The 24835-nt window shown below is 31.5% G+C and overlaps 1 protein-coding gene across 2 annotated transcripts in view; it reads right to left on the bottom strand.

Annotated features, from left to right (window-relative positions):
- Nucleotides 1-20441, bottom strand: part of Cdc27 (cell division cycle protein 27) — a 30664-nt gene extending 10223 nt beyond the window's left edge. The window contains exons 1-11 of one of the 2 annotated variants that reach the window (XM_014438266.3): nt 20278-20441; nt 19639-19714; nt 19416-19557; nt 14220-14388; nt 12608-12810; nt 9566-9718; nt 8986-9094; nt 5006-5149; nt 4586-4787; nt 2637-2817; nt 1036-1261 (exon numbers count right to left, since the gene is read on the bottom strand). In XM_014438266.3, coding sequence (XP_014293752.1) covers nt 1036-1261; nt 2637-2817; nt 4586-4787; nt 5006-5149; nt 8986-9094; nt 9566-9718; nt 12608-12810; nt 14220-14388; nt 19416-19557; nt 19639-19714; nt 20278-20301 — 1629 coding nt within the window. In that variant the 5' untranslated portion in view covers nt 20302-20441. Of the gene's footprint in view, nt 1-1035; nt 1262-2636; nt 2818-4585; nt 4788-5005; nt 5180-8985; nt 9095-9565; nt 9719-12607; nt 12811-14219; nt 14389-19415; nt 19558-19638; nt 19715-20277 lie in introns of both variants that reach the window. The other variant, XM_014438265.3, reaches the window with a different exon arrangement.
- Between the last annotated feature and the right edge of the window lie 4394 nt (nt 20442-24835).

Genomic DNA, 24835 nt, shown 5'->3' with positions numbered 1-24835 from the left:
TGAAGAATACGTACCGCCCTCTTGGCTTTGTTTGGAATACAACGTATTTCTTTTAGACAAAGAAAACTGGTTAGCTTGCTTTATAATTTAAAATAACAAATAGCAATATTAGTATTATACATAAAATAAAACATATCAAAACCCTTTATACATCAAAAATATACTATTTACTCAAAAAGAGCATATTACAATATTCTGTTAATTATTGTTGCTCATTTTTATCTTTTCAAATTCATTATTTTATTATATTATGACGTTTTAAAATTTCATTTTTATTTTGTATTTTGCTCTAAAGCCTAAATTCTGATGCCTGTATATTATTCTAAAGGGATCAATCCCAGAATAAATAAAGAATATTATTATTTGAGTTTTTCTTTGACCCCACTCAAAGCATCTTTTAACCTTTATTTTTTTTTCTTCTTTTTTTTTTTCATTTTTAAGCCTAAGGGTTCTCTTAATTATAAAATTTCTTATCACGGCAGCAAGAAATTGGAAGGTTATTAGTTGGTTGTATTTAATTGACTGTAGGAAGAGGGTCCTGGGTCCTGATTGCAGTCAAAAAAACTACAACAAAACTATTTACTAGTAACCAATGAGGGTTACTATTACATAGTTTTCTTTGCTATTTGGTTGTACCGTTTTGACAGCCACCCGTAACTAGACATAGCTTACCTTTGTGCTCTACGACAATTTCCTTAAAATCCATCATTATTTTTTATAAAACTTATTATGTCTGCCACCATCCAGAAGTGATAACCTTCTGTATGAATCAGACACTTCTCAAATCTCAACATAAAACACTGTTGAATTTAATCCATAGGTCGATTCCATTGACGGAATTAATTAGTGTTGAGTTTAGAAACTTACCAATTTGAAACCAGTTAAATTTTTGTTTTAGACATTTCACTAAGATCTAGATTTCTTTATAAACACTTTAAGAATTAAAAGAATTGTAAAAATACGTTTACAATACAAATAAATAATAATTGCTGATGATTTTTATTCTAATTAAATACATAATTATCACGTGCTAACCTGTACAGCCCTTTGGAAGAACTTTATGGCAAGGTCGTGCTCCTTTTGGAGAGAATGACAATTACCAACTGCGCACCAAGTTTGAGGACAATGCTTGTCCAGTGCGACCAAATCGGCTGCCAGCTGCGAAAGCGCGGCCTCTTTTTGAAGGTGCCATAGCGCTGTTGAATGAATTTCCATCGCAGTAGTCCTTTCTGGCTCCAACTTACAAACCCTCTCAAATATCCTAATACAACATAAAAATATTTTCAGTTTAATTTAATTTAAACTATTAATTTTTTTTATAATAACTTTAACTAAGATACGGTTATTAAACATTTTTAGAACAATACATTAATGTTTTAAATACATTCTTTAAAAGAGATAACAAAAAATATTTTTTTAAAAAATACACAAGGTGTATAAACATAGTAGATACTTTAATATACATTTTTTTTTTTTTTAAAGGAGATTATTAGCGGTTATTATTCTATATTTATTTTAGCTTATTATTTTTATACTCATCTATATTACTGTGTATCTTTTATCCATTGTAACATATATTCCATTTTCTTTCTTATCCATTATTATCATGTACATTGTTTTCTTTCATAATTTTCATTATGTTGATTTAAATTGTTTTTCATTATTTTTAAACATTGTTAACATATTTTATTATGTTAATTCCATTACTCATCATGTATATTTTCTTCCGTTTCATTTCATTGTTTATTGCTTTATTTACTTGAATACTGCCTGTTTTAAATCTTTATCATTTCTTTTGTATGATTCTTACCTTTACAATATTATATTTTATCTTCTATTAGTTCAACCGCTATCTACTTAATTTATTGTTACGAATATTTCCAAGTTGGTTTATTATTATTTTCTTTTATATTTCTCTGAGCTATGGTTGTTATCTCGTTTTGTTTTTCAGCCCGATGAAGGCTTGAAATTTAGGTCGAAATGTCGGCACAAATAAATAAGTTTTGTTTAAATGTGTATTTTCACTGACCGCACTCCCAGACCATCTTCTCTGCTCATTGAATGATTCATTTCTGATCATCAAGAGTTAGATCGGTATAACATTAGACTTAGGTGTTATTTATATAATGCAGTTATTAAATGAATCAAAAATTACTTCAGAAAAGTGTAAACTGTGTGATAGTTACCATCATGACAGTATTTACAATTATTGAGATTATTTAACATATATTCCGTTTTTACTGACATGTTAAAACCAATTTACACGGTGATAAGTTACAACCATATTGTCGCAGCAACTGTCATATTGTAGACAATATGACAGTTGCTGTCGTGACGACATTTAAATTTGTCTGTTAAAAATGAACTTAAATTAACTTCTTGTTGTGAACATTATGAATTCAAAAGAAATTATTTGATAAAATATTCATTTCAGGACTAATTTTTTTGCTAATCATGAAATAACTTCAAAGATCATATAATAAACATTAAACAAATAGGATTAAATAAAAAATATTTTAAAAAAAAATTATTTTGAACAGGCCTATATAATATAACTTTTAAACTAAATGATAGGCCATAATCAATGATATTTGATATAATGCACTATAGAAATGAGACAAAACAGTTAAACATACCTTTGCGTTTCATCGTACTTGTTAATTTCAAAATAGGCCCTGCCGACTAAACAGAGCACCCAACCCGTGTTGTAATGGTGCTCTGGTAACTTGCGTAGAGCATCAATGGCTTTTTGGCACTCGTACTGGGACAGGTACAGGTAGCCAGTCCCTATGTCCCTTAACAGCTTCAACAGGCCCTCTGGAGTGTGCAAAAAAAAAAAAAAACCAATACAAATAAGTATGATTAAAAATGTATAATTATATACAGAGTCGGGCAACTATAAACTAATAGCTAATATTGTCATGGATACAATATTTATCAATGGTTCATTCATGAATAAGGGTCGTATCCATGGCAACTTTAGCTGTAGCTAATTTTTGTCAATCTTTGATTATAAAGGCTTAGTGAACCCGAAGGTTCAATACAAATAACCACAAAGTGCAGTCTACATAAATCTGCCTGTCCAAACCTAAAATCTTCCTCATCAGTCTTGACGTCATCAGTATTGATATATATAAATTATATATATATAATTTAAAGAAAATCCTTATATCTATTTAATAATTAATCTTTCCATTTAACCTTGTTATCTTAAAAGGTGTATTTTAGATCTGAGAATAATGAAAACTAAAAATTTCTTTTTTTTAATTTAAATAAATTTAAAAATATTACAAGGTATTGACTTCTTAGGGATCCATTTGTTACTAAGCCCTACAGCCTTACACACCCATCTTATTCACTTCAATGCTATAACGTGAATTGTATTTACTGGGAGCAGTGGGCGCAACTTGGCATTGGGTAGCCTTCTAAACTGTCCAGTTAACTCATCCTTATCTGGACCAAATATTTTAAGTAACACTTAATTTCCAAAAACCTTAAGGCGCGCTGTTCCTCCTTTAGTGTAAGAGGCCATGTTTAACATCTATATAAGAGATAATATTTTTGTAAATTCTAACTTTTAAGTTTCTGGAAAAGTGTGAAGTGTAAGCAATTGGAGCCGAAGTGTTGTGGGGAGGGAAACCTCCACGGACACTCTTCCAAAGGCCGTCCAAGTGCAGCTTAATTCTCACTCTGCCTGATAGCCCTGCTTTTGCTAAACACGGCAAAACTAGACCAGGAGGTCATTAAAAAACCATTCTTAGTAATGGGCAGCAGCTTTACCAGTACTGGCATGAGACCAAAGACAGTATTGACAGAGTTGGAGACCAGTGGTACGGTTGTAGAACTGCTATGGGACCTCACCCTTCAAAGACCACTCAAGACAGAGCAGTTCAACCGCAAGGTGCAAATAGTCCCATCGCTCACATGAAGCAGATGAAAAATAGAACTCGATGCACTAACTTCCCACTAAGGAAGAAATCACTGACCTGGCCATCTAACGATTGAACGCAGAAGAAGTAAGCAATTTAAAAACTTAAAAATATGAAGCATTAATTCAATCCCTCATCAGTTCCGATTTTTCTAATTACCATAGACCCTAAATATTTAGACCTCTCTAACTGTACAAATAAAATTTACTCCTATATCCATATCACCAAAATTGTCGCCGATTCTGCAGCTCACCATATATTTTAAGACCTAGCTTCTATCAATGGAGTTGTATTTAGTTTTATTGTATTCTAGGCCTTTCCCTAACAGTACCACAACCATCACTATACTTAAGCATTAAATCCTTTTTGGTATGCATCACATTTTTAATGACATATTCTAATGCTAAATTATATAAAACAGGTTAAAGATAATCGCCTTGTTTTAAGCCCGAATGAATCTCAAACTTTTTGGAATAATAATTACCAATCAGAACTCAATAAATTGTTTCGGTCATGCACATTCATACTGGATTTACCAACTTCTTTGGTATTTCCTTTTAAATCATAATATTATACAGATTTGGCAGTCAGAATTGTAAGCCTGATGAACTACACCATAAATAAAACATAAGTTTATATAAAAAAGGAGAACTTACCTAAAGAGTCCCTCTGAAGATTAAGGGCATATTCTGAAGTGGTCCTTCCTGATCCTATCACCTGACCGACAGGGCTCTCCGCTCTGTTCTTTTCATTATTTTCAAAGTTTTTAGCGAGAGCTTGTTTCACCAGGCGAGATTTTGTTTTCCTCGAGGGTGATTTAGGCGTTGCGAACTTACGAGATGGTGATTTAGTATTTTCCTTTGATTAGAAACAAAAAAATAAACTTTTTAACACTAAAATAATCAATAAAGAATGAGAGGTAAATAATAATATCAGGTTTTGTCTTTTTCAGTTGTCTGGGGATTTCAATTTGTTACAGAAGAAAGAAATTGAAGAAGAAATTAAATAGAAGTAGTATTATGAAATCAAGATACAAAAGAAACATAGGTTTGACGTAAATAAAAACTTATAGCTACCTTTACATTATAGGAACTTGTAAATAGGCGAGAAGATCGTCTAACATTAGGCTGAACATGTAGGGATGGTGGTGCCACCACACCAGCTAACGGAGTATTAGCAGCCTTGGTCTGTTGAAGAGGACTACTTTCCTTACGCAGAAGCTGTCGACATATCAATTCAGGCTCAATTTCCTTTAATTTAATAATTAGATTACTATTACTACCAATAAAAAAAAGTACTGTCTGACTTTATTGTTTGTTTTTCAATTATTGCTAACATATATCTAAAATAAGAAAGAATATATAAATATAAATGAGTAGCTAGATTACAAACACGACCAGGTCCACAATGCAAACTTTTTTAGGAGATCGCAAAAACCGTTATCTACAGAAAATGTATAAACGTTTATTTATTTTTTTGATACTAACATGCAAGCAATTAAAATTTAAATAAAATTTTATTTATAAAACAGAATTGGACATGATCATTATGTAACCAGTAACTAGATGTGGCTGTCTTCATGGTATTTCTTCACTATTAAAATTTCCTCAGGTCCATTGTGTCCTCAGTTCATTCCCTGCCAAGCATGCTCTCTGCCATTCCATAAGACAGTTCTTACTCCCTTATCTTCAGCCTCTCAATCCAGCACCATCCTTGGAATGTTACCATTCATCCCCAGTTGTCCTAAGTTCGAATCTTCTTCCCCTTAACAGCTCTAGATTATTCTTTCTTACTCCCTTTAAACTGTGTTTTTGACCCGTTAAATTTTTGAAATTTGTTCACGTTAAGTTCAACAATTAATTTGTAAACAGTATTAGTATTTAATTTAATTACATTTTTATTTTTATTTGTATTACTTGTTTAGAAGTTTATTTTTATTTTGAAAGAAACATATATATTTATACTTTGTATTGTAAAGCAGGAATAACAGTCAGTGAGGATTATTTGGTTGGTGTCACGAATCTGGCACCACAAAGGGCCAACAATATACAGCTTTTAAATCAGCTGGTTAGTGGTCATTTAGTAGTCATTAGGTTTGATTTTGTTATCATATCCTCTCTGTTTATATTCATATTCTGTCTGAGTTATGTTGTGCTTAAACATTTAATTTTGGTTTTGATATTGTGAATATAATACAATCCATTGCGTTTATAAATACCATTTGGGTAATTATTGTAATAAAAAATTAATTGCTGATTGCATAAAAGTGCCAGTACAGATGTGGGCCCACCAACTTTTGACCAATTTGAGAGTTGCTGCGGAATTTATAACTACGAAGCAATAACTTACACATATTTACAGCAAAATATCTTCCTCTGACCTATCGGAGTGAATCATCTTATCTTCATCAGGACCTTTTTATTTATTTATTTTTTTTTTAAATCCCCCTCCCTTACCATTTCTGGCATATGGGGTGCGGGAGCAGCGGGGTAGTGCGCTAGGGTTTGCGCATGCCACTTCTTCTAAAGATCAATTTTTTTTTTTAGTCTTATTAAATTGTTTACTGTGGTGGAGCCCAGCACTACGTTTAGCACATTACTGATGGAGCTGCACCTTGTTGTTATCTTCAAGACCATCATCCAATATTATATTTTATATATGTCTATTATTTTGTAAATTTGTTTCTCTTATCATAATTCGTTTTACTAATTTTATTTTTGTCTAAAAGGCCTTTTATTTTGGCTTATATTCATTATTTAATATTAACTCTTTTATTTTATTATATGTTTATGTTTTCTATAGTTGGCCTCTCTAAATAAATGTTTATATCTGAGCCAGTTTTTTTTTTTTTTTTTTTCTGTAATTCTTTCCTTCAAAAAGGCAATGTTGATTTGAGATAGCTTTAGTAATGTTCTTGTTGCTTCCCTCCAAAAGTCTATTACTACCGATTGGAATTTCTTCCGATTGGAGTCCTTTTGAGGGGCCATATCTCTGATGCATACAACATTAATACTTTCCAATAATGCTTTACGTATCACTTTTATTAATATATTGTGGCTCCATAGTAGAGAATTAATCATTATCACTGCTTTTTTTGTCATTTGTAATTATAATCTAAATTATCATTTATTGTAACGACTGTATATATTTACATGTTACGTACGCAGATAAATATTTCTTATTTGTTATATTGAATATAATTTGAGAGTAGGAATTAAGCTTGTATACAATACATGAAGTACGGCTTAAGGCTAGGCACTTGAACTAAGTCCCACCAGTGAGTCAGCCGCCATCTCATCAGCACTACACATTTGACGTGGGCTCAATAGATTTTTATGGTTGATGCATTTACCGCTCAGCCCACAGTAGGACATCGCAGTACAGTCCATAGAACTCTATATCACGAAGACAAAATCGACGGACCTCACTCGATGACCTGCACCGGGCAGTCAGGGATCCCAAGCTCAATTCTGAGTATAAAAACTATTTTTTAAAAAAAAATGAAATTGCCACTAAAATCTGTAGTAAATAATTTCATAGATAAATCTTTTAATAATAATAATTTAATTTAATTTCTAAAATTCAGTGTGTATATATTTATTATTTGCGTTTTAAGTAATGTTAATTTTTTTATCTTTCATTCAAAAAACTATATGAAAATGATTATTGGTTTATATATGATGGTTGATGGAAATATACATTTAATTTATTCAGTATTTTTTCTTGTTTATATATTTAACCTTTAAATATAATAATATTTATTGGTAATTACTTATCTGCAAGTATGAAACTACTGAAAGTAATTCCTAAATTACTATAATATTACAAGCCTACTCTGAAATATCAACCACATTTTGAATAACATGATTTTAAAAAAATACAGATAAACATAGGATACTATAAGCTGAATCAAAATGAGTAGAAGTGAAAATTAGCATTTACCATGCAAAACACCAATATGTTGAAGCAATATTCTTATATAGATTTATAGGAAACAGCATAATATACTTTCCTGGAGATGGAGTATTGTCTTGAAATGTTTAGCTAGTTATCCATACTAACATTGAAACCTGTAATCCTTCTCTCTATACAACCAAACATGCATGATAGTATCATTGGGTCTGGTGATCTACTCAAATAACTATTCAACAGATTTACTACATACATAATTGCTGATGGATTTAAAAAAGTAAATTTGATTGAAATAGCGATGTAGCCAATTACAACAGGCTAGAAATCTGTCAGTCCAATCTGCAGAAAAACTAGCAGATCAAGAAACCTACACATTCGACCCATCTAAGAAACCTAATCGTGTATGGCCAGCTATCGATGACAACTTCTTACCAGGTTTGTTAATCTTGAGAGTCTGGGCTGTCTTGTGATTTTGGGAATTAGGTTAGAACAATCGTCAGAGCAATTCTTTTTAACCTAAAATAAAAGTAAAACCGAATGAACCAAACAGCTGCTATTTAACCACATAGTTTCATAAAAATGTAAGTATTGCATATTATTAAATAAAAATGTCATTAATTATTTATTTAATATAAAAGCTCAAACAGAAAACATTAAAAACTCGATGAGAGGCTTTGATGACCTAAAGGTTTTAAGCCATAAACCTCAAAACAAACTAAAAAGGAGCAGTCAAGTTCTTCATGGTTATATGGTCCAAATAATGTGCTGTGATTGGTTCTAGCTATAGCTAGAAAACTTATTTATAAAATATTCATATTCAAACACGTTTCTGGCCAAATTTTTAACGAAACAACTTTATTATGACACAGAGGATGAAAGCAAATCATGGATATATTATTTCACTTATTTCCTTAAAAAAATGGACTTAAAAATGGACTTTGCTATGTTTGTAACTAAGCTACTCAAGTAAGGATAAATTATTATTTCTTAGATAGAAACAAACATACAGTTCATTTTTAACATGTACAGACTTACTTAAATTATATATAAAACAGAAATATCAAATTGAGGATTGGGTAAGATATGCTACATAAATGTATAACTGTTAATAAAATAATAATATAAATAATAAAATTATACAAACCCTCTTTGCTAGAACTTTCTGGTCGTTCGCCTCTGTGAGGGTGTTTATCGGAGAAGAAATTGAGTCACAGTCGCTTAAATAATCTAAAGCTAAAGGAATTACTCCAAAACTGTAAAAAAAATAAATAATAATAACCAATTAATAACAAATACAGATAATTTATCAACATACTAATGATTGCAAGAATAATTTTAAAATTTATGAATGGTGTGAAGTTCATTTTATATTTACTGAACAATCTAATCATTTTTCATAATTCTCTAGAAAAAATGTTTTATTTTAAAATTTATTGGATTTAAATGTATATTTTGTTTAATAATAATTATTATTACTTTTTTCAATTTATGAATAGTTTTAAGTTTAACAAATGATCTCAAGTATTTTTTAATTTATTGAATTTCAATTAACTTTTTTTCTTTTTTTTTTTTTTACCTCTCTCCTCAACAAAGAAAGACAAATAAAAGATGTAACCTTAATTACTATTTAATTTAATAGTCATATTTTTAACAATGAATTCAAATAAATGAATCAATGAACGAAAATAATCTAGAAAAAGAAAAAGCAAATAACAATAACAAACCTTGGAGTGATAGGGGAATAATTATTTGTAAATACAGGGTTACAGCGCAGTGTGCGTTTGATCCTAGTGGGAGCGAGTGGTGTCACATCGGGACTGAGAGCTCGAACTCCCGACATACATAGCGCAGACATGTTTACAATCTGCATTGGTGTACTGAAAAAAAATTGTTATAATTTGACTAATAATAAGTAACTTAAAATGATAAAAAATAATTAACAAATCCAAAGAAGAAATATACCATGTATACTGACTTATGTTTATTGTATATCAGATAAAATAATAAACTAGAAAGTAATTTACACGAACTAATAGGAAGCAAGGATGATTTATTATATGGTTTTTTTTTTTAAAGAACATATTAAATTGTATGATAAAGGAATATGGGTGAAGGTCAAAATAGAACAAAAATGACAGAGTTGGGGAAAATTAGCTATAGTTGAAACTAATTGCTAAAATTTCCATGGATACTATTTGCCGGACCCCTCAGACAACTTTTCCAATCCACCACAGCAAGGACCGAAATAATGCTAGGATCTACACATTTGTCACTAGCCACAAATCCAAGACTTGTACTAATTGCCTTTTTTACTTATCCAAGGGTCGATAAGTGCCGAGAAACTGGTCGATACACTTATATTCAGTTGTGCTGCAAGTACTTTAACTGTTTGGTAATGGTTTTCTTCCACAGTAAGCCAAGTTCATCGCCGTCAATTGCTTGTGGAGGTCTCCAGCTAAGGTACAATCTATAGGGAAGGTCGAAGACAAAATACTTCTTTTTTATGTGCCATTTTAGCTTTTAGGTTTTATTTATCAATGGATCATTCATGAATAAGGGTCGTTCCCAAGGCTATTTTAGCTATTAGTTTCAACTATAGCTAATTTTTGCCCATCTCTGAAAAATGATTTATTATATATCAGGGCTTCATCAGAGCTCTCGGTTAGCAAGTAAACAAAAAGATAAAAAAAAAAAATTGAAGGTTTGTGATTTCCTGTGATAGTTTTTATGTTCCATGTTCCTATTCTAAAGTCCTTTTTCCTGCCATGTCGTTTCCGATCAGTCTTTAGTCAGTCCAGTTCTGAGGCTAATATGATTTCTATGAATGGTATCGTTACTTCCTGGCGGGTGATTGGCCCAGTCATAAACGTCCTAATGGCCTAGGATAGAAGGTCCCCTCAGTACAATCAGTGATTGAACACCGACAGCTCTGATGATATGGACACGTCTGTAGAATGGGGGAAGACAATAGTGCCAAGAAAATGTATGGAGGAAGACAAGAGTGCCAAGAAAATGTATGGAGGTGAGGCCGACTGGTAGAAGACCACAAAGCAGACCTAGAAGGAGCTGTATGGAGCATATCCAATGACTAGGTCTGGAAAGAGAGCACTGACTCAGATGAAGATGCTTGCCAGAGACTGAGATGTGTGGACCAAGTGGTTAGAGGCTCTTCCACACTGAAAGGCACTCAAGGAGAATGAGAAAGAAGAAGGTTTGTGATTAATAAGTTTCGCTTCCAGACTATTAAATAATATTCTAAGATTTAAAATGGTATACTGTTGCAGCAATCAATAATCTTCCCGAAACTTTTAGTAGAATAGGAACATGAATAATTACTTATCAATCAAATTTTAACAACTTATCCTTCTAGTAATATAATCTAATTAACAAACTGCAGATTTAACTAGGAACTAAAAAAAAAAAATTGCAAGCGGCTGCTCAACTGTGTTGAGTTGCCAATACACAGCATACCTAACATTTCAATAGACAATATTAAAAGGAATGAGGGAGAATTAGTAGTGACTAGTTGAATAATTTTTTTTTTTAGTTTATTTATTTATTGTTTTTTCCCTCTTCGACTCATAGAGTAGACAATACCCAACTAAGGTCTAATATAAATGATGGTATAGAATTTCCAGCGAGTCCAGAATAATGGTTTCCGCCATGCATTGAAACTGATTATTTTCAACATCTCCCCCCTCCAAAAAAATTCCTTATTGCAAAAGGGATTGTTTCTCTACTTCCCTTAACCAAAGCACATTCATCGATAATCGTCTTTCCCCAAATTCCTCTGTATACTTTTCTTGTAAGTAAGGAATGCATTTTCTGGATTTTCTCTTTAGGAAGTCTGGTAAGTCAATTCATAAAAATTTTTTGAGGTTAATAAACTTCCAATTTAATGTAATTTGTTTTAAATAATCATATTGTAGCACAACGTTTCGGGACCACTGTCCCATATTCGTGTACTTTAACCTCATAATTATTCAAAATTTGAATTTCATAAAGGAAATCATGTCACATCTTTACACTATTCCCACTTTTCTACAATGGTAGTAAAGTGAGAATAGTGTAAAGATATGACATGATTTTCTTTATGAAATTCAAATTTTGAATAATTATGAGGTTAAAGTACATGAATATGGGACAGTGGTCCTGAAACGTTGTGTTACAATATGATAATTTAAAACAAATTACATTCAATTGGAAGATTATTAACCTCAAAAAATTTTTTGGGGGATACATTTTGTATAAATGTCCTCTTTCTCCGCCTCTATCTTGACACTGATACCAATTATTTGTTTCGAATATTATCAGGGGATCCACTATTAATGCTTCCTTTTCTGCAGTACAAAATGTCAAACCTAGCAGAACCCTCTGTCTCTACGCAATACACTTCTTGGAAATATGTATAATTTTTCTTCTCCAGTAGTTCGGCTATTCTCTTCTTTATATTATTGTGCCAGTGGGTGACAAGGAGCATGCTATTTTGACATTTTACTAATACATGAGCAAATTATTTAAATGAACATAAAATATTGCCTCTAATATTATATTCTCCCTCAAGATTTTCCAACAGTAAAATATGGATGTTGAATGAGAAGATTTTTGATATAGTTTCACAATTATAATAACTAATGATTTCCTATTACAAAAGAGAATTTAACTAAAGTGAAGCTCAGAAAACTTAAATCTTAAAAAAAAGTAATCATATAAAACAAACAAATATGTCTAATAAATACTATGATCAATAAATGTATGCTAAGTACCTAATATTTTTGAGGGAGGGCTCCAAGACTTGATTCGCTTGTTGGTCTTGTTGATTAGCGTAGGAGATGAACGGGTTAGACCCGGTAACGTGATGAAGGGAATCGAGAGATGGGGTAGAGAAGGACTTGTCAGGATCTGGTCGGTCCCCTCGTCGGCACAATTCTTCGTACATACTCCATAGGAACGGGTTCAGTCTCAATGCCTGACAATAAAACAGAGTGATAAATACAAAATACAAATAATATATACAATAATACAAAATGGGAAGTATTGCTAAAAATTACTTATGGTCTTTTGATTTATACATAAGGCTTTCAGTTGACAGTGATTTAATTCTGTTTTATTAACCTTTCAAGAAGAGCAGTGATAGGAATGCTATTCTCATAAAATAAACATCTTCTGTGTAAATTCGGGCACTCTTTCTATATTACCACAGTTAACAAACATAATATAAGGTGATTTTGTGAACTTTTTAGACCACAAAAAGTAACATTTTGGACTTGAACTTTAGAAAATCCAACTAAATATCTATTTTTTTAAATATTAGGATATTTCAAAATAGATTTTATAATTACAAAGGTTAAGTTTGAGTAGAGGCAAAAAAGTGTTATAAATTATATAATAATGAATTAAAATAATAAATATAATTAACATTTTTGTATATTTTATTATCATTATTGTATCCCTTGTCCTAATTTTATTGCATTTATTGAATTTTGTCTCTAAATTTTATTATATTTTTTAACCTAATTACATATTTACAAATATGTAATTACTAATTACAAAGTGGGGCAAAAAGTTAGCTCATAATACTTTTTACTATTTGAGTTAAATTTCAAATTAAAACATTAAATTACTTTTAAATAATAAAGAATTTAAGAATTCGAAAATATCAAACAACTGCAAATCCAACGTTTGCAGTTGGATTTTAATACTAGAACTTTGTATTATAAATACTTCTTTCTATATAGAACCTTGCTTAATTATCCGAAATCTTAAAATTATGGTAATTTTAACCTGAGTTATCGAATCTTCAGGCTAGGAATAAAAATTCATTAAATACAATTAGCTTCCACTTCGTTTTTCAGTTAAGGACAAAATTTTAGATTTTTGATCAAAGTAGTTAAATTTCAGTGTGTGTTGCTGGCACTAATGTAGTAAGTACTTAGCAAGTTTATTAAGATTAAAATAAGATTAGATAAGTTTTCCAAGTTCGTTTTAATAACAAATTGTATAATGCATTTGATTTTTGGGAGGATTAGGGTGTTTTATACACAATTTTGAGTTTTTTTACTGCACGTTTTCACTACGCAAAAATCCAGTCTCTAGTAATAACTTTATGAGTTTTTTACTGCACATTTTTGCTTATTCGCTACACAACTTTCCACCAACATGATTAACAGTTTCGTCTTTATTCTTCTGAACCAGATAGCGTATACTATTATAATTGAAAATTGATTACTTACACTGAATATGGACAATATAGAAGATTTATTACACAATTATTATGTTTAATTAATCAAAATAGTATGTCTTCATACCATGATGAAAATATACAACAAAATATATCTAAATATGAACAAGCTATATAAAAGCAGAGTGACTCGATACCTTTCGTGATGCTTCAATCCCCCTAGTAAGCCTCTCGGTAGAGAAGCAAACAGTAGCTATGAGCATAAGGGCAAAGGCAGCAACATCGCCAAACTCCTTTACAACCTCGTCTAAACTTCGACTCCTCCCCAAGTCATCTCCAGTCAGCACTTTTTCCGCTTCCGACAACCTGTAAAATTATATTTCAACTTAGTACAAGACATGTTAAAAGATAAATATAATGCGGTGCATTTTTATGAAATAAATAACTTTAAATTTTAATTGATTGACTTTTGACTTATGACTCTAAGTTAAAAAGAAATGGTGGAACAATATAACCATTTAATATTGTGTTGGAGGAAGATAATTGACCATATAAAGTAGATTGCCTATATCTCACCTTAACCATATTTATTGTCCCTTCTGTTAACCTTTTTACACCCACCTCTTTATCATATTTATAACTAGTTCTAACAAATATTTTTTTACAATGTATTACTCTAGTTCTGTATTGAGAATTCTATCACACCTGGTAGTATCTAGATTCTAGTCCTCCATTATGTATCCTTCCTTAAATTATTACAATTATTTCTTTTAAATATTTTATAAACAAAACTAAAAATTGTTATTTTTTTTTAAAACATATATTAATATTCTCTGTATATTTTTTTCAATTCTTACAATGTTTGTATCTAGTTTTTCATTTAGCCCTAACAAAGCCCTGCAAAGTAGTCAAAACGTTTGTTAACAATAAATAGTTTTCTTTTACTATTTTGATACCTTTATTGACCGCCACCCAAACTATCTTCCTACAATTTAATATTGTAAAGTAAAAATATGACATAATTCTAATTATTAAATATGACTCCTACACTAAGAAACTTTCAAACCAGAAGAAAGAAGTTTTAGTCATAGAGAATTTAAAACCTAATTTTGAAGCACAATGTTAAAGTTTATTGCAATACTTAAAAATACTGTTTGTCTCACATTCAAGTGATAATAAGAAACTAATAAATAATATTATAAACAAATAATCAAAAATGGAACAGAGGTTTTATATGGTTAACAATGTCGTTTAATTAAAGCAATGTTAAAAATAATTGGACGAAACACCGAGCCTTTGGAGAACCCCATTAATAAACACAAAACTATTTGAATCATTTGATTCAAATCTTATGTAGAATTTCCTTGAAGACAATTTTTGGATAATGGATAGCATATTAATGAAGAAACCCTATATATATATATATATTTTTTTTTCTTGTACTTCATTCATATCTTTTTGTTGTGTCAAATGCCTTTTCAAAGTCAAAATAAATAATAATATTCTTTATTTATTCTGGTACTAGCAGCCCCTTTAGAATAATATTACAGACATCAACAAGAAGCATTAGTGCCTTACGAGTATGATACAAAATATACAAAAATAAAAATGAACTTAAAAAACATAAATATAACTAAAATAATAAACTGATGAAGAAAAAATAAATAAACAATATTTATCAGAAATGTAAAATAATAAAATATTTATCAGATAAAACAAGACCATATGTTATATTAGAAATCATAGTGTGACAAACTTCTAATAATATAAATGAAAAAGAGACAAACACAACTGAACTAAAAATAATTAACAAAAAAGAACCATTATTGTTTATATACATATTTATAAGTATAAAAGAAAATCGAAAACATCAAAGGTATAAAAATAATTAAAAAAGAATAAATAAATAAGAAGGCCACAAAATAATAATAAATAAATCCTCTAAGAAATCATAAATCATAAGGTAAATTCTAATGATAATAAAAGAAAGAAAAAAAATGATTGTATGAACATAAATAGATACCTGTATATTCTATATAGATATTGAAAACATTTAATAATATTTATGTTACATTACATCTATCTTTACATCAATTTACAATTTTGTTCGAAGCTTTTGATTGTTATTCTTAGGGAATTATATGGACAGTAGGTGATTAAAGGTACGTATTGGTTAAAGATTTGAAGGGTATTAGAGCAACAAATGAAAGAGAGAATAGAATTCAATAGGGAAGAGGTATGGATAAAGAAAGATCTGCCAAAGGCTGCGGTTCGATGGGCATTACACAAAAGTTTGATGACCGTGAATGGGTGTTACAGGAATGTACCGAGGATTTAAACTGAAGGAGTGTACTATACCGTACCTCAGCATATAGTAATACTGACCAAGAATTATTTATATATAATGCAAAATTTTATTCGAGACAGATTTGTTTAGTACTTACAAAAAAACATCTATTTGGTCTAAACAATGTTTTTATTTTAACACTCCAACCATTCGGCCATTCCAGTCATTTTCAAGGATCTTACAATTAAAATTGTTTTTACGATAGATCCCTGAAAATGGTCGTAACATTGGAGTGTTAAAATAAAAAAAATTGTTGAGACCAAATGGATGTCTACTTATAACTACTAAAAAATATTTATTCTGTAATAATTGAAAAATGGAATTTAATCATTTGGAACAATAAGAAGCCCTGATGATCGGCAGCAAACTTGAAAATATTTATTATAGGAAAATGGCCCGGGTGGGAGTCAAAAGCTACATAATATTTAATAAATAATAATTATTATTATTAAATGTGCAACAGACCATGGAGGTCTCTAAGTCCTCGGCGATGTATTTCCTAATGCACCGCCCGTTTCTTGACGTGTTTTTTGCAGGGTGGATTCGTCACTCCCACGCCTATTTTTTTGTGAGTGCCTAACAAATGGCTAACGGGCCTCACAAATGCCCGGGGGGGGAGGTTGAAGGGAATTTTTGCATTATTTTATGCTTGAAAAAAGCACGGGTGGGACCGGGATTTGATCTGACAACCTGTGGGTTGGTAGAAAGGCACATTAACGCTGCTACCACTGCTCCCACTTAATAAATAATACTACATAAAAATACCAGAAAAACTATTAATTATTAACTGATATTTTATTGAAAATTTTACAGTTAGAAGGTCTAAAAACTTAAAATTGTTTTCTTTTACATCCCCAGTAATGCTGAGCGATGATTTAATTTGTTAAAACTATAAGACTGTTAATTCATAAGAAAAAAATTATATAAAAAACTAATAAATACTGTTTTTATAGATTTATTTAAAATGTGATAAGAGATGTTCACCAACAAAATTTTTATTATACATGTTTCTACTATTAATCAAATTAGATTCACAGAATCAAATGATTTATGCAATAGATATTATGTAATTCTAATTCCAATAAAATATATTATGAACACTTTAATAGGAATTAGATTACCCGATATACAAACTGTAAAAATTTCCACTTTCTATTTTCACTGTGATTACAATAACTAGCCTGAAGATCGTAAAGTTAAAAATGTTCTTTTCACATGTAACAACTTTTTTCATTTTTGATGCCAGTTCAGGTTACTGGAGTGTCAGAAGTATCGAAGTTCGGATTACCGAAATTATACTGTACTATAATTCTATCTCAATGTTCTGACAGATATCTATCATGTCCGATTGATTGTTAATATAACGTATTAACAATCCTGATATCTATTGGTACATGTATTATTCTGCACTCTGCCTTCCAAATTAGTGGAATGTTTGTTTGTTCCCAACAAAGAAGTTTGGGGTAAACTAAGCCAGAAAGCGAACCATTAATGGCCCACCACCACTCTTGGTTTGGGACAAAGAGGGATTCCCCTCGGAAAATATTTGAAAATTAGCATTTTAAATCACTTTGTGTATATGTATATTTAGTTGCAGTTTTTGAACTTAAGAATTCACACGATTATTTCCAAAATAAAATTAATTAAGCTAGCTTATCAATTAAATTCAAAATCCTAAGTTTAATCACAAATAATTATGTAATAGAAATAAAACAACACATGATGTAAAGTAATACACCAATGAAGAGGAATATTGATGCAGTAAATCATATCTTGAAGTAATAATTTCAGACTTTCTATTAATCTATACATACTATATTTTTTAGATTTGAAAAATAAATTTAAATCATAGAGAAATGATTTATTCATTCATGCGGCCCAAATACATCGGGTTGCTACATTACATAGCATACTAATCAATCCATGATCGGACATATATAAATTACATATTTTTACATGATATAATGAAATAGAAAGAACACTTTTTTTCCCCCACAGTTTTCTTTTACAATCAATTTCAGTCTACACACTAAATACAAATATTTCAATTTATTTCTTTTTTTCTTTCCCCTTCTTGCCCATTCCATTTCACAATTTTTATTTCATTTGATTGAAAAATTCACTCTCCTAAATTCCCCCTCTCAGATCCTCCCCAGTGACCCGATAAATCAATCCACCATTAGACAGCGATGTGAGATTAAACCAGAGAAACACTAGTCACAGCAGTAGATCAGTCCACAGTAAAACAAACAAACAAATACATTCCACCAAAACAAAACCAATACATAGATTTAAAAGAAAATACAACAAAAAGCTGGTTAGATTAAGAGAAATGCCCGACTAGATACACAAATAAAAATAATAACAAAATAATTTAATGAAAAAAGTTTATTTTAATTTAAAAATAGAGGTTTTTAATTTAAATGAACCAAAATATAAAGTTAAAAATCTATAATCGAAACGATATGATCAATTATTTATTTTAGGTATAAATTGATAAATGTATAAGAAATTAACTAATTTATTTATCTGGTTCAAAATTTATAATGTCATTGAGAATAACATAACAAAAACTAGAGAAAAAGTATGCAAAATCAAGGGTGGCAATTGAAATGAGCTAAACTGTTACTTTTTCTAATTACAACAGGGAAATGAGAATACAATAAACACTTGAAATATGATTGTTACCCACAATAAAGATTATACAATTATACATGCAAATTTTTCAATTACGAAATTTTACATGATCCATAAAAGAGAAATAAAAAACTTTTTTAAATCAACCCTGCACTTTAAGTTCAATTAAATATAATACCAAACAGATATATTAATACAATAAAACTTCTAAAAACAAAAAAAATCTATCCTTATAATCAAGATATTATACCAACAAAAAATATGAATAGATTAAGCTTAAAGAATTAATTAATTAGTAAAACCACAAACTAAACATCACTATAACCACAGATAAGCAAAAAATAACCTACCATACAAATAAAGGAAATATTTGAACAAAATAAGGTTATATTATAAAACTCATACTTACTTTTGTAAATCAAGACAGCATTTCGCCATAAGGAATTTACACTGGGGAGAAGTAGAATTCTTGAGTATAGCATATGCCTGAGCCGGCTTTCCGCTGCGGTAATAGCAAGTTGCGAGGAGCCAAATCGTTTCGTCAGATTCAACTATTAAATGTTAATTGCTAGTTAGTAAGAAACATATTTAGAAACTAAACTAAGCTGATAATAGATAATACATTGATTTACCTTCGGCTCGCAATCTTTCGGCAAGAAATATTGCATCATTGTATGCATAGTGGTTCAAACAATGCCAAATTGCAGCCTATAAAATTAAAAAACAAAAAAGTGATATGTAAATACAGAAAAGCAAATAAAGTTTTAAAAAAACATACATCTTCAACATTAACAATAAAAAAAAATGCTTAAATATAACATAAAATGAAACATAACTAACTACTACAAAGTAATAGTAAACAAAGTACTAGTAATAGCAAACAATTACAAAACCAAAATTAAAAATGAAAAAAAATTAAGGAAAAGGTTAGAGATATTTGACAGTTTAGGCTAACATATCTCAACTATGGCTTTGATTAATAAAATTATGAATAAAATAAGGTATTAAGCAAGAAAATGGCATCAAGAACTAATCTCATGCAATTAGATAAATGGAAATACAAACTGACTAAAAAAAAGTACTTATGACAGATGGGTGAAATTAAAATCAATAACTATACACCAATATATTACATATAATTACTAATCAAAGCCAATAAAGAGATGGGAAACAAACGAAAATAACATAACGGGATATGTGTAAAGGATTGAAGAATTACAGTAAAGAACAGTTAGAAGAAACTTGGTATAACAAAATATAAGTGTTCTTACTTGAACAGGTTCTTGAACCAACATATTATAACAATCCTAACTGTAATCTGCTGCCTTAGCTGTCCCTTAACTGCCTATTAGAATAAAGAAACATGAAAACAATCTATCGAAACAAACACTATTGGAACCTTAAAGGAATGTTCTAATTTGGAAAAACACCACCATCTTGGATCTCCTATCCAGCCAGAGCCTTCTTCTTCTCAATAAGGTTACCTATTATGGGTAATTTTCCACTTCGTCTATTTTAAATTGGTGTAATTTATTTATATCCGTATGTTTGCTTCCAAGTAAATTATTAAAAATTATTATATTTAAACTGAAAATGAATTGTCAATAACGATCACTTTAAAAGAACTTAATGAAGAACAGTTGGAAAACTGAGAAGGGCTTAACTTAAATACGGTTATCTTTCTAGACAGGTTTGTAGTTTATAAGAAAATCTCTTTAAGATGCTTGAATGCTTCTTGAAAATTCTAGAAAGATAATTAACTGAGTCACATGAGTAATATTTTTTTAAAAATATTTATTTACATACGTAAATCTTAAATATATAAAATAATGATATTATATTCTTAAATGTTCAATTATTATTTCAGTGTTCTGGTACCCAGTATAAACTCCAAAAGATATAGTTTGAATGACGCCATAAAAAGCCATAATAACCATTCTTTACGAAATCATTAATCATAAAACAACCGCTGTATAATTTTTATTTACGGCATAACTTGAGACGTTCGGTCATAAAACATGGTAATTGAAAACTTCCACAATGTTAATATGTTTTACCTTAAATCAGGGGTCATTTACTATAATTTATTGTTATGAAATACCAATTTCTCAAAAATCTATGAAATCAGCACTAAGGAATCTAGTGAAAACAAAAAGTTCAATTCGTAATGAATGTTGATATGTTGTTCGAGAGAGTGCCTAAATTAATTACAGAATATTTTAGAAACTATTATACACAATTATATGATTAGTGGTTTGGAAAATAACTTCATTAATAAAATTTTCAAATTATTGTCTAATTCTCAAATAAACTGGTATTTTTTTTAGTTGAGGAAATCGAAAAAATAAAATTAGTGGAGATGAGTGCTGCCGATTCGGGTATTTTTACATGATTTTCGGGGATTTATTGCCTTATTTTCGACTACTGTCTGATTTTAGAGTAATTGTCGAGGATATAAAATGGCTTTATGTATAACTTTGTATAAAATAATTACACTCAAAATCAAATTGAGTAAGTATGACTTTGATAATTCCATTACTTTATTACATGAATTTTATTTATATCTTATTGTCTACCACAATTGAAAAACAAAATCTACGTATGAGCGCCTGTTTGAGTCTGCATAAGAACAAATGTAGAGTAAGCTTTCCTCACAACCCTGATCAATCAATCTGCCTTACAACCATGGATCATGGTAAACCTACAAACTCCAGGGTTGTGGGTTTTTAAACTAAAGGTCTCGTGTTTTGTGGTGTGATGGCTTAATGGGTACTGGCTTTGATGTAATGATTATTTTTTTTTTTTCAATCCCCCTCCCTCGCCATTTCTGGCATACGGGGTGCGGGAGCAGTGGGGTAGTGCGTTGGGGTTTGCGCATGCCACTGCTCCCAAAGATCACCAATTCTTTTTTTTTTATTATTATTCTTTTAGTAATTATTTAATTATTACATTTTTTTTTACTGTGGTGCAGCCCAGCGCTAGGTTTAGCGCCTTTCTGATGGAGCTGCACCTTGTCCACTGCATCCGTCAGTATGCCTCATGCAGTTCAGCTCTGCAGTCCTCAGAGGGCTAGCTTGGTTCTTACCAAAGCTCTGCAGCTTTCCCCGAAACCCCCCGTGTCCTGTTAGGATCTGTGAGACCCACTAGTCTGGGATGACCCATTTAGCCTTCAATCTAGAAAGGACGGTAGGGAAGAGTTTTCTCAAAGTAGCGCCCTTCTGGCTTGGTACCCACCATCCATTCCACTCCTGAATTAAGTCCTCTCGCAGTATTTTCTTCCATAAATTTGGAGTCTCACCTATCCTCTCTCGGAGCTCCTCCGGCAGTACTTCTAGTCCCAGCCTCTTAACTTCATATTTAAGGACATCCTCCCAGAGGATGAGGTCCAGGGGCATCGCTCCGGCCAGCACCTGCACCGCCTCATGTGACACCGTTCTGTATGTCTTCGTGACCCTCAGCAGAGCCAGTCTCTGTATGGTGGCCAGTCTTCTCTTCTGTGTCTGCGTGAGGTTTCGGATCCACGCAGGGGATGCGTACCTTAGAATTCCCAAGATCACACCTTTATATATGGTCATCGTTGCAGGGTATCTGAGGCCCCAAAATGCACCCCCTATCCTGCTTAATCCATTGAGTGACAGGGTCACCCTGTCCTTTAGATACACCAAGTGAGAAGTGGCATCGAATCTTCTTCTTATCCTCACACCAAGATATGTCACCTCCTCACCCGGTTTCACCCTCTCTCCTTGGACATCCAGGGTGATAGGACGAGCCCTGTCCATTGGGCCTCTTATGAGCATGGCCTGAGTCTTGGCTGCTGCCATACTCAACTTCCTCTTCACGCACCTCTCTCCTACGAGACTGGCACACCTCTCCGCTTCTGTCTTTAGTCTGGATCTGCTGTTCTTGGTCACGATGACTGCCAGGTCGTCTACGTAAGCCGTGGCTAGGAACCCCTTGTCCTCTAGTTCCCCAGCAACTCATCTAATACTAGCTTCCACAGAGCTGGTCCTAGGACCGAACCCTGCGTACATCCTCTTTCGACTTTTCTCTCGACCTCGTAGTAGTTACCCCTGATCCTGATACTCCTGTTATTGAGGTAACTACCTATGAGGGAATATAGATTACAGGGGGTGTCGAGCTCTTGCAACCGCTGGAGTACACGGGGCCACCAAACGCTGTCGAAGGCGGAAGAGATGTCAAACATTATCAATAACATATTTCTCCGCCCTCTCCTCCACGTCCTTACGCACTCTCAGCAGCGCATCCGTAGTTCCCTTGCCACGGGTCGAACCGAACTGCCGTGCGTGACTTGCAGCACTTAGGATGTAATGATTATAACCCCTAATCATGCGTAAGTTAATTAAGACGGGTTCGTTGGAAAAGTCCCAGTGTTTTAAACCAACTAATTTTTCTATAATGCAGAATTGACAGGTTTCAAACGTTCCAGGGTTGTGAGGTTGAATTCCTGTTACCGTAATAAACAACTATGCCGAATGAGTAGTACGGCCCTACTACATAAATATATATTTAGGTACGCTAGTCCTTAAACTAGTTTTTTACTTAATCATTATACACTTTTTCTATTACTAACAAATTATTATAGATATTGAATTTTCGAACATTTTGGACCATTTGAAGTCCATGATATATTTATTTTGGGGGCCCGGGATACATTGTTTTTGAGGCTTGGAATGAATACAATTTTTGAGACTTGAGCGGATTTTTTGGGGGTCCGGGTCGGATACAATTTTAAGGTCTCGGGTAAATTTGCTTTTGGGTTGCGTGGTGGAATGGTGTTTGGGATCCAGTGCGGGTATTTTTGTAGATCTGAATCGGATTTATATTTTGGGCTTGGGATGGAATCATTTTTGGGGCCCGGCGCTGATTATTTTTTGGATCCGGGATGGATACAATTTTATGATCTCGGGTAAATTTGTTCTTGGGGCCCATTGTGGATTGGTTTGGGTGTCTATGGCAGGTATTTTTGGAGCCTGGGTTTTTAATAAATATATAAGAACAATATTTTTTCCGCCAATCGTCATTACATTTGGTAAAATTAATATGTTATTTATGTAGTTTACTGTCAAGGTAACATATGACAGTTAGTCCATTAACATTACTTGTACAATTAACAATCACGCCACACCCAGTGCGACATTACTGCAACTATTAAATAGTTACACCATGGTAGTGACTAACACTAATGGAAACTGCACACTAGGTCACTGTCAAGGCTTATACATGCTAGCGTGACAGTACGAATCTCTAAGAGCGGGTAAAGTGACGGGTATTTTCAAGGGGCTGAGGAGATAATTTTTGGTCGGGAGAATCGGCAACATTGGAGGAAACTTTCCTAAACGTAAGTTCGTTCTGAGGAAGGTCCAACCGCAGTATTTTTAAAATTAGATATTTTATTGGCTTGAAATAAATTTTTAAAATGCCTGACTAATGTTCTAGTCATACGAGCATCAAACAATAGAAAATGATTTTGTCCCAACTTTTACACGATTTCGTAGCAAATACTTCAAAAAAGCTATTGCTCTAGTGTAGCACACTAGATCACTTAATTTTTTGACTTTTCATTAGTGATTTTCACCTATTTATTAAAATTTACATTTTAAATGACTACAGTTGCATATTTTAATGAGAATTGTATGATGAATTATTTGTTATAATTAATAATAATTATTTATTGAAATAATTAAAATCTGAATACAACTATGTCGATAAACTCTAGCAAGGAGGTCTCTAGGTCTCCAAATTAAAACGGATATAACAAAATATATGACCAGCAGTAGAAACGAAAGCAATTTCGGTGATATAGGAGGA

The sequence above is a fragment of the Halyomorpha halys genome, unplaced genomic scaffold (assembly GCF_000696795.3).
Source record: "Halyomorpha halys isolate HHAL.00 unplaced genomic scaffold, Hhal_1.1 Scaffold53.1, whole genome shotgun sequence".
In the NCBI taxonomy this organism is placed as follows: Eukaryota; Metazoa; Arthropoda; class Insecta; order Hemiptera; family Pentatomidae; genus Halyomorpha; species Halyomorpha halys.
Note: the sequence above shows the minus strand (reverse complement) of the source record. Positions and strands in the feature narration are given on the sequence as shown.